The sequence below is a fragment of the Amphiura filiformis genome, chromosome 5, assembly GCF_039555335.1.
Source record: "Amphiura filiformis chromosome 5, Afil_fr2py, whole genome shotgun sequence".
NCBI classification, from domain to species: Eukaryota; Metazoa; Echinodermata; class Ophiuroidea; order Amphilepidida; family Amphiuridae; genus Amphiura; species Amphiura filiformis.
Genome location: NC_092632.1, coordinates 36,399,761 through 36,410,378, shown reverse-complemented (window position 1 = coordinate 36,410,378; position 10,618 = coordinate 36,399,761). Strand labels below are relative to the sequence as shown.

The following is a 10,618-nucleotide window of genomic DNA, read 5'->3' as shown; positions in this document are numbered from 1 at the left end:
TCAAGTGGGGACTAACTAACTGGTAACAATGAGCTTCACACCTCATTGGCGTCAATGCCTCGGAGTCGCCACTCATATGATGGGTTTGCATTTTAACAGTCAAAATGGGGAACATTTGCCAGTAGACAACTGTATCTTTTTGATATGGAAAATAACATAAGCATAATGTTCTGTTATTACTTCAAAGCAAGTTACAAGTTTGCAATTTTTTTTTTTTCACTTTGAATGAGACATTTATAATTAGATGAAAACTGACTTTATCTGAAAGTTTTAACAAAATTCATTTTCCAAAAGTTTCATGTCACCTGTAAGTTCAACTTTTGTACGCTCAATACAAAAGGGCACATTATGTGCAAAAAAAGACATTCAACAGTGCCAAAGGGCACAGTCAGTGGAATGAAATATTAGTTCACAGTTCGCACAAATATATCTGTCCAGTGTCCATGCATATGTTACAGGTATAGCTTTGTTATTATGCAGTGCAGTCACTGGTTTGGCATCTGAACAACCTTAAATTCTAAAAATTCTCTCATAGTATACCAAACAGATGCAAGCTCCATCATGCTAGAAAGCAGCAGCAATAATGTGTAAACACCACAAAATAAGAAAATTCTGTACATTTTGCTTCACACATTAACACAACTGTTTAAATTTTAGACTCCTTTGATATTTGCAATAGTGGATGTTACATGTATCTCCTACTTGAAAAAAAAAACCCTTGTAAAGGTGCATGTTCTGATTTTTTGCACATGGTGTTTCCTACTTTACATTGAGGCCCATCGCCAAAACAGTCATTCCAAATTTTGAGTGAAATCGCCCCAGTGGTATTCATACTATCCGCATAAAAATGTGTATTTTGCTGTCCCATAGAAGACTGTGGGAATCGAAAGTGTGGTAACCACATTTTTGTGGTAATTAGCCACTTTTTTTGTTCATAACATCCAAATTAAACAGAATTTGGGCCTAAAATTTCACCACGGTAATGAGAAAAATACAAGCTTTCTACTGACACCCAAATCTCAATTTTCATGGGAGAAAGTTGAAGATGATTTTAGTGATCTGGTCAAGCACCTTTAACTATTAACTACTATTGCTTAAGCAATACATCTACACTTAACTGCAATATTCTGGAAAAATGGTAATTCCAAAAATTTCAAACTATTAAAATTCTTAAGAACTTTGTTGCATAATAAAAGATGTGTACAGGCAAGCAAAGCCATAAATTGAATTATATTTGATATTATTTTTCCATAAAGATGCAGCACATTCAAAGGGCCCACTATTATAGTGAACACAACTTGTCTCTGCAGATTTACTCAAAACAGAATTTTCCAGGCTTAAAAAAATGAACCTTGTTTTCAAAAATTGATCAAGGCATTCATTTCTTTTTTATATACTTTGATCTCTTTTAAAATTTTTAAAGGCTCACTGACTAACATTGAAAATCGTAACATTGAAACATCGTTAATTAATACGATCAACTTTTATTACCTGACGTGAGGGATCAAAACCTCTTAGCTATACAGCAAGACTTTTTAATTTTCATCCATAAGTAAACCCTAATCCTGCTAAATTACTGTGCTTTGGTCCACAAATTCAGAACACTATCAGGTGTCCTGGTGCGGTCAGCCAATTTGGCAATAAACTTCTGCATAAAGATTAATGTCTTAGAGTACTGTGGAGGGTAGCTAAGATGAAAGACATAGTGTACCCCAAGAGCCCCATGTATGCTTTATCAAGGGAATACCACTCCCCTATTTTGACCTTCTCCACAAATATCTGGTATGTTGATTTGGACATATCCTTATCCCCGTCCTTATCATTTACCAGAATAACAGCCGATGCACTTGCTGGTGATGTGGAGAACTGCATAAAGCTGCTGATATCTTCATTCAAATGGCCTGGTAAGGCTAGCAATGCAGTGTCTGTAAATTGTAAAATTATAGAAGATAAAAAACTTAATAATAAAGCAAATGTTAGGTTTCCCACAAATACATGCTGAAATGGACACAAAGCAACAAGAACAGTATTGGTTTTACTACCACTGTGCCGCTATCGTATACAATTCAATTCTGTCTTAAATTTCCACATTCTAGCCTGTAATTTTTGCCTTATGAACTAGAATTGAAACTACGGGGTATTCAGGCACATGTCAGAGGGACTTCAAAAGTAGTGTTCAGCATCACATCCACTTAGCATCTGAAGCCATGTTATATCATCTCATATAACACGGCTAGGAACCAATGAAATTTTAAGAACTGTCTAAAGTGTTTAAAAATTTTGCATATACATGTACTAAGGTTGGAATCTGAATTTCAACCACGGTATAGAGGCCCTGCATGAAATTATCGATTGGCTCCAAACAAAGGATTTGAGCCGGTGTCCTTCACCGTAGTTATGGCGGAGTGCAGTCCATTCAATCAAATGTTGTCATCAACCTATTTGATCATAGTGCAGGAGTTATGTGTGTGAGACGAACTGTCACGGTAGATTGCAATCATGCTTTTGTTGAATGCATTTGAGTAGTCCGCCATATTTACGGGATGATACGTCACATGCAAGGCCTGGATATCAAAAAATTTAATTTGATTGATTTAAATTATGAAAATGTTCTGTCAATTAGGTCTTTTGCACTCCCATTTGTGTATAAGTTTTATTTAACAGAATGTTCAGCCTTACCCTGTTTACTGTCCTGTTTCATCCATCCTGGAGATTTTGTTGGCTGCCGCATCTGTGATATGCTGTGAAGAACTTCTTTAATGTCCGGTTCCTCTATGGTTTCATATAGGTTCACTTCAGTAAGCCTGTGAAATTCTGCCATGATCTGCAAACAAAATTATTATAGAATTCTATCTTATCTTCTATGACTGGGGACGATCCGTTAGGGGTGGTAACCCCTCTGGTTTCTAAAGGGTTACATAAACTCTTCATCCTTAACATTTACATTCTTACTTATTGTGACAATCCCTTATGGGGACTAAGGCTGTTGTCGACATGCCGTTTATCGACATGGCCTGACATGTCAATATAATTTCCTTCAATTCGACAAAAGCAAACATGTCAAAATGGGCTTGACAAGCTGAAGGAAAACAGCGGCAACTAGGACTCCAAAAAGAAGTAATTTACAGTTTGATTACAGTATATAAGGTCCCATTGTCAAAAAGTTTAAAACCACATGTTTTACTTTGTGTATTTGTAAACAGGTAAGCTTAACCTAAAACATACATATGAACTATTTAAATCGAAGTTTATAATTTTTAGAGCATGTTTTTGACAAACCAAAATTTGAAATATGTCGACAACTCCACATACATGTAGACATTATGCATCGATATAAATTGATACCGACATGTTGACATGAAAAACATTTGCCGACAACAGCCTTAATATATGAGACCCATTGTACATACCTCATCTGCACAAAACAGCAATGGATACTTCTCTTTCACGTCTTTAATCGACATAGCTCCATCCACTACATCAACCCTCACGGCGCCGGAAAGTTTTCTCCATGCTGGTTCGAGTCAAGATGGGATCTTGCTGCTTCTTCTTCTTTGCATGACTAGCTTGCATTTGCTTGGTGAGAATGTTGATGCTAGTAGCATCTTCCCCTGCCCCCAATTCCGGTTTAAAATTCTTAACGCACCATACGTTCATTTCTTTTTCCTTTGCCGCCTTGCCATCTTCTGTTGGCTTCTTCCTCTTGTTAAGCATGACCTCTTCTTTGTCACTTTCGTGCCTTCTTCTATTGTTGTTGAACGTCTCACGAAGTTTGGTTTTGTAGAAACCCTGCAAGTAAAGAAAAAGTGCACGAGAAATAGTCAGGACACCTTAATTAATATAAATTGGGATAAACACTTATTACATTAATGCTAAACTCAGTTTTCGAAATAGAGGGGTTTAATTTACATGCACAAATGCATGTAAAGTTTGCTATGTGCATGCACATTTGGAGTGTGCACTGATATACATTTTGTGGGGTTTAGCCACTTTTTGATGGAAAAGGTTCAGTTGTGCATGTAACTTTTATTTTCTATTATTGATCACTGAAATCATTAAATCTAAATCATGTAATTATCAACATTGTGACCTCTCAAGTTAGTCCCCTGCTCCTAATAACATGGAGAGTGAAACTTCATAGATGGGGATGGGGTATTATACCCCTGCCCAGCAAAAAATTTGAATGCAAAACAAGTGGAACACATATTTACGCAATGCGTAAAATATCTGCATGGCAGTAATCCCCACATGTACACCTGCTGTCCTTCCATTAAAATCCATCAAAGCTAGTACAGGTATGTTGATGTAGCAACCAATATGCTAATTGCATACTTGACTATATTTCACTATTGTGTCCAAGTTCCATGAAAATCCATCAACGTATGTTGATGCAGCAACCAATTCGCCGGTGAAGTGGTTACGTGGACTCCCTGGTACTGGATCACGCTTTCTTCATAACAACAATAAAGGCCATATATACTTTGCACAGCAATCACATTGATCGTGGTTCAGAATTGGAAAGCGTGATCCAGTTGACACGCAGATAAGACGCTTACGTAACACTTCAATGGTGAATTATGAAACAGAGGGTTAATATTTTTGTCACATACAAACAAACATGTGTCATACGGTGCACGATTTATAGTCCCCTTTCCGAATTACTTCAGCATGGATGACAAGACCTGGTGATTTTGTACAAAAGGAAGAAAACCATGACTTCAAAAAATTGTCTCACTTACACTTGCATCCTGTCCCGCCATACCTCTCCCAAGATATGGGAATGTTGAGAGGAGTGCAGAAACCATTTGATCATACTGACTTGAATTTGGATATCTGAAAAGATGTTTACAAATATCTGTGACTATTTCTTGATTTTCAATTTGGAAAAATAATAAACAACATGATAAAATGCAAAATTATGGTTATTATGGTTAAATTATTATTTAAACCTCTGCTCAACAATATGTGACATGATCAAGGGGAATGAGTCACATGTCGACCCTGGTCAAAAATGAGTTTTACACATGTTTCCAAAAAGGACATTTAGAGCTTTCAGAAACTGAAAACCCCATGTTGATCCAACTTTTCTTTGCAAAGTTATGTCAATTTATCAATCGCTGAAAACAATATAAAATAAAAGAATTTTAACACTTTCTTTGCTAATATCTCAAAATCAATAATAGCGACATCCGACTCATTCCCTTTGTCACATATATTCTTTTCCCGCTTTCTCTCTCTTCTTGGAATGTTTAGGTAGTTTCAGATTCCAAATTTAGATTCTATCGCACTAAGGGCAAAATTAAATTCTAGTGCACAAACCGAAAGATTGAAGACCTTTCAAAAATAAATAATATTAGCTTGGTAGAGTTAAAAACAAAACATGCAGTACATTAAAACCTCAGTCCTGTAAATGTTGGACAGAAACATATGTGTTGAATGCAGAGGATGATTCAACACGGTCCCTGTCAGCGATGCGATGTCCCAACCAGAGTGGGTCAGCGCTGTACTTAGCACCCTTGACGCTTTCATGGTGGGTAGATTTTGCGTCGGGCGCCCTAATTTCAAGAAGGACCCGTCCGACTGGCCAGTAAAATTTTGAGTGCTGTTAATTTTAGTATTTCGGCTAGTACATTGTATGCGCATCAATTCGGGCTGGTAAGTTTTGCATGTTACCGGCCCGACTGGCTATAATTGTGGGTAAAAGAATAAGTACAGTGCTGACCACGGTCAATGTGTACCCTACACGTAACTCTATGCACAAAATGTGAATGTATACAATTTTGGAAACCGTATTTTCACCATAAAAAAGTGAGGCGATTCCAGATTCATCTTGACAGGCAGTACTTATGACTGTGAAGCTTCGTCCCATGTAGTCAAAAGTGTATTCGCCTCTCAAAATTGACAAGTTTATTTCAGTTTCAAAACTCTTCCCACGGTTTTCAATGGCTGTTGCTCGCTGCTACATTTGTACAACGGTTGAAATTTATACCACTAGTTTACGCAATGCATGACGGACAGGTCTTGATACATCCTGTGTGTTTAATGTGTCTCTGCTAAAACAATTTACAGCCACATATTCAGAAGTGGTCAAAGTTGAAAGGCCCTACCCAATGTAATCTGAATATATTTTACTTACAAAGTGTACTTAGTTGCTTCTTCATATAAGCTTTCTAGTACTTTTGATCGGTCATGTCTGGTCAGTTTTTCTTGCTCCTTTAGTTTACCGAAGATAGCAGTTGAAAACATAGTTGATTTGCACCTGAAAGGGTATGGCCACTCACACACTCTGCAATGATCAAACAGAAATGTAACTTATTTTAAAAACTTGATATATTCCAGCTTCAAGTAAAGCCCTCCCTGTACTGTATGGCGCATAGGGCGGTGCCTATCGCCAATTCCATAATCCCGGCTAGGCAACAGGTCTGCTGAAAGCAGTTGAAGACTCAAAGAGAGGGTGCACTTTTATGTGTCATGTGCCTGTCAAACTACCCTTATTTTTGGCAAATCCTACACCCATCGAGTCATTGACCTTGTTTTTTCACCATTTTTATGTTCAAAGTGCATTCTTTAATAATAATAGCATAAATTTGTAAAAAAAAAAGTCTTAAAATGTTTAAACAGCCAAGGTTACGCCTCTCCATCAATATGCAAATTTTGAACATTATCAGAAAGTTGCGGATCTTACTCTAGAAACTATCAATTGCTAACTTACACAGGCAATTTGAATCAAGGACTTTCATATGTTACACTTGATTGAAGTGCACATTTTGAATTTCGTGACTGCAGCCAGTACTGTATTAATCCCATAGAGAAACTGGCCACACTAAAATTGCTTGGGTGTGACTACCCCTACTTAAAATGAGGCTGTTGGGAATGCAAATTCCAGATCATATTGCATTCTGGTGGATATACATTCTTATTAAAATCCTCCTCTGTATATAAATAACCTTTATTCCACCTAATCACCACACTCTTTAAAAAACTTGATAATTTGTTATCATCTCTGTTGATACAGTTACTGTAAAATCAAGTCAAACAACCAAGTAGAAGAATCCAAAAGATCAATATAGTCCTTAAATGAAATGTGGTTCTGGTTTGTTTGAGATAGAGGTTTAATTTATTAAGTTTATGGGGAACATTTAAGAATTGCATTACTGGCAGGTCAGATGAGAAATAACCAGTTCATGTATTAAGGACTTGATTGATTTTTGCATTGTTTCTTTGCTGCAAATTACAAGAACCATGCACTTACTTTTCTTTTGCTGGGATGGTTGATTTAGCATCACCCTCACCACTGGTCTTCAGGTCTTCAAACTCATCATCACTCACTGTGACTGGCTCGAGTGCTAGCTCACCATTTTCCATCTCTACACCTCGTCTGTAACTTCAGACAGGTCTTGTTCACACACTGGCTCTCCATTTTCATCTCTTCACTTGCATTTCCAACTTCAGACTTCTCCAATTTCAGTTCTTCATCCCGGTAACTATGACAACTGGCACAGTTGTAACCATTCTCAATTTAGCGAGGTGGAACCACTCCATCGATTTCGACATCAAGAAAGTCATTTATCCAGCCAGATTCAAATATTTGGAATATTACATCATGTACTATTCCAAAATGTTCCTTCTTTCTTAAAGAGCGTCCATCCAGCACACATCATCACCTTCCACGTCTATCAACTTGTTTGAATTGCCAAATGTGACATAAAACTGGTACTTTGCCATAACTGGTAAAGAAAATAACACTTGAAATATTAATTTCTGGTCAATAACAAACTGAAGTGTCATGTAAGTTCTCAGTCTCTATCAGCACTTACAAAGTGTTTCAGGACAATCAGTGACATGTTGTCCTTTTCATATATACCGAGTGGATGGTAATCAAGAAGCTTCTCTACTTCAACTAGCAGTGATGTTGGGGATTCCTCAACTTGATGTGCATGGTAGTGTCTTACATATGTTAAAGTCTGCAGAACTGTGCAATGGAGGAGGTCCTTTCCATTCACATGAAATACAGATCGAATTTTACCAAATTGATACTGGTCATTGTTATATGATAATAAAACTGCACATCCACATGAGTACTTGACTCCACATTTAGTGCAACTGGCAGCTTTGAAGATATATTGTGCACCTGTGAGTACTGGTTGAAGCTGGGCTTGTTCATCATCAGTCAGCGCTTGAACTCGAACTGCATTTCCCTTTACATACTCGACATATGCTTCACATAGTTGGTCCTTTTCAAACTGTAGGTATTGCTTGAACTGATGTCCCGTTGCCAATGTAAGGCATATGTTCTTTCTATTTTTTTTTTTTTTTGCTATTTGTTTAAATTCATTGTGCTTTCTTTCCCATAAATTCGTACTAAATGCACTAAGTGGTCCAAAAAGCTTTGTCTGCTTCAAGTAATGTAGAGTAAAGTGGTCCTTTGCCCATAAAGTATCCTCAAAACTTCATGAAATGATTCATGGAACTCTACAATTTTCTCTCCCATGTATTCAATTTCCCCACATTCATAAGATTTGGCACATATACACTCAACCATGTCTGCTAATTTCAAGTACAACTCCCACACATCGTTGCCCTCAGGTACCTTATCTCCTATTAACAATGGCAGCATGCGCATTAGGAGCCAAGTTTCAGCAATGGTTGATTTGATCTTAAATTGTGCTATCTGTTCTGGCATGGGAGGGATAGGGTTGCTTCTATCACAAGATGCATACTCAAATTGTTCAATCCTTTCATTCAGTAGTTTCAGACTGAAATGGCGATCTTGGACAAGTGAGCAGACAATAATGGCAAGTCTAACTGAAACTACTCCACCTTCAAAAAGGTCATGCGCTATATCTGAAGGTAATGAGCATACAACATGGAAGTTTTCCAATTGATTAAGTGGTGAACGCCGTTTCACGCCGTATACTGATGATAGATGTGGATGAACTTCAACTGTGTGCGCCTGTTCATTGTATCCCTCTTGATTTCTCCATGTAAAATCATCTTCTCTCAAACTCGTCTTCACTAACTCATTTGTACCAGTGCAGAACCTACACAATCTCAGTGAGGTGGAAAAGTTCTCTGGGAAACCTCCCATAAAATGTTGGGCCAAATTGTCTCCCACCACCAGTGCGAGAGTTCCATGAAAATGGAATTTCCGTCCATCATGATAGAATTCTATACCATCCGTTTCCAATGTCTTCAGGTCTGAGATAAGTCTTGCCAAGATGACTTCCAACCCATAGTGTTTTAAGTCTGTTACTTTGCACAAGCAAGCAAGCTGTACAATGTGCTGTTTTGACCTATATTTGGGTTCCAAGTTCCCTAGAAGGAAATAAAATCCTCCTAGTTTATATTCTCCACGATTTCGAAGGGGGGTTTGCAACTTTAAATTCGTCAAAATAAAGATATATTTGAAGTGCTTTAGGGTATCTTTTAAAGAATTCATGGTCATTATAAAGCTGAGCATCTGTGAATGAAGAAATTCTTCCAGTTCCACATTGGTGTCCTTGGAAAACCTGAGCAAGGATATCATCATGTTGTAAAAGTGCCTTCAGACTTTGCAATATGGGTACATATTAGTAAGTATCTTCGATCCTTTGACTTTCATTTTCATTCCTAGCACAACTTTTTCTGGCGCAACAAAGTGTGTGCTATTTCTTTTTATATAGTTCTCAAAGTTATATTGAGTATTGTACTTTCATACTGCTTCAGCCAGGGGATCATTAAACTCGCTGATAATGTCATGAAGCTCTGGCACATCAATACCTTCTCTTCTACAGACAGTAGATACTTGAGAAGATAAATCACGCAACCTTTTTCCATCATTTTTCTAACTTCTAGACCAATAAATTCACAGGCCTTGCCAGAAACCTTGTACTTTTAACGAGCCTCCACAAATAAGTGTGAAACCAAATGTTTGTAATCAATTTGGTACTCTTCTGGTAATATCTGCGGCTCTTCTTCCTCTTCTTCCAGTTCCTGATGATCAGAATCTCCATCATTTGACTGGTCACCATTGCCAGGTAAATTCTGCAGATTTCTCCTGAGTGGCAAATGTTGATCAGCAAAATCTTTATGTTTGCTCCTAATATGATTGACCAGTTTTCGAACCATTTTATAAGTTCTTCGGCACTCATTGACACCACATGTAATTTTGAAATCACGGTTAAGAACATGGTTATGTTTTAAATGTTTGATTAACTTATAGAAATGTCTGGATTCATAATCACAAAACTGACAGCCAAAAGCATCTTCCTGTTGATTGTCCATGGATTGAGTTCATTGCTTTAATGGTGTTCAGCTACTGAACCAACAATGTGTACACACTGTGAGACTAACAGCAACTGACCTGCTGCCCGACCTGCTGAAAGATTGGCTACAAGTCACCAACACCAACACCATCCACTGTACATGCAGACCTGGAAAATGAAGAAGAAAGATATAGGACTACTATATTGTATAAACCATTTTGCTGTTAATGCTGGAGTTAAGAATTTAAGATTAACCATCTCAACCTGTTTTCCTTCTGATTTTCGGATAGGCCTGTAGGTTGACAAGTTCATTATACATGTTTTAAATATTTTATTCTTAAAAGTTAAACATTGTTATCCTAAACTTTGTTCAA

At 37.3% G+C, this 10,618-nt stretch overlaps 3 protein-coding genes across 3 annotated transcripts; all 3 read right to left on the bottom strand.

Moving 5' to 3' along the window:
• Positions 1-838: 838 nt before the first annotated feature.
• On the bottom strand, positions 839-3,482 carry LOC140151862 (uncharacterized). Its single transcript, XM_072174181.1, has 3 exons — positions 3,411-3,482; positions 2,680-2,824; positions 839-1,925 (listed from the first exon to the last, which is right to left on the bottom strand). Exons 1-3 carry the CDS (start codon positions 3,462-3,464, stop codon positions 1,660-1,662), a joined length of 465 nt encoding a protein of 154 aa, XP_072030282.1. The 5' UTR covers positions 3,465-3,482; the 3' UTR covers positions 839-1,659.
• LOC140152158 (uncharacterized) lies at positions 3,481-7,369 on the bottom strand. The gene is made up of 4 exons (XM_072174458.1): positions 7,253-7,369; positions 6,137-6,286; positions 4,740-4,833; positions 3,481-3,789 (listed from the first exon to the last, which is right to left on the bottom strand). The coding sequence occupies exons 1-4, from the start codon at positions 7,363-7,365 to the stop codon at positions 3,481-3,483; spliced, it is 666 nt and encodes a 221-aa protein (XP_072030559.1). The 5' UTR covers positions 7,366-7,369.
• Positions 7,370-8,398: 1,029 nt separating this feature from the next.
• On the bottom strand, positions 8,399-9,529 carry LOC140152157 (uncharacterized). The gene has a single exon (XM_072174457.1). The coding sequence runs from the start codon at positions 9,527-9,529 to the stop codon at positions 8,399-8,401; it is 1,131 nt and encodes a 376-aa protein (XP_072030558.1).
• Between the last annotated feature and the right edge of the window lie 1,089 nt (positions 9,530-10,618).

What these genes read in the sequence shown, in the direction of transcription:
- LOC140152158 (XM_072174458.1), bottom strand. Translation starts at nt 7,365, where the DNA reads ATGGAAAATGGTGAGCTAGCACTCGAGCCAGTCACAGTGAGTGATGAT. An exon ending in ACCATCCCAGCAAAAGAAAA is followed by an intron (nt 6,287 to 7,252) that starts GTAAGTGCATGG and finishes TGATCATTGCAG; the next exon opens with AGTGTGTGAGTGGCCATACC. An exon ending in TGGCGGGACAGGATGCAAGT is followed by an intron (nt 3,790 to 4,739) that starts GTAAGTGAGACA and finishes CTTTACTTGCAG; the next exon opens with GGTTTCTACAAAACCAAACT.
- LOC140151862 (XM_072174181.1), bottom strand. Translation starts at nt 3,464, where the DNA reads ATGTCGATTAAAGACGTGAAAGAGAAGTATCCATTGCTGTTTTGTGCA. An exon ending in TGCTGTTTTGTGCAGATGAG is followed by an intron (nt 2,825 to 3,410) that starts GTATGTACAATG and finishes TTTTGTTTGCAG; the next exon opens with ATCATGGCAGAATTTCACAG. An exon ending in GAAACAGGACAGTAAACAGG is followed by an intron (nt 1,926 to 2,679) that starts GTAAGGCTGAAC and finishes TACAATTTACAG; the next exon opens with ACACTGCATTGCTAGCCTTA.
- LOC140152157 (XM_072174457.1), bottom strand. Translation starts at nt 9,529, where the DNA reads ATGATGATATCCTTGCTCAGGTTTTCCAAGGACACCAATGTGGAACTG.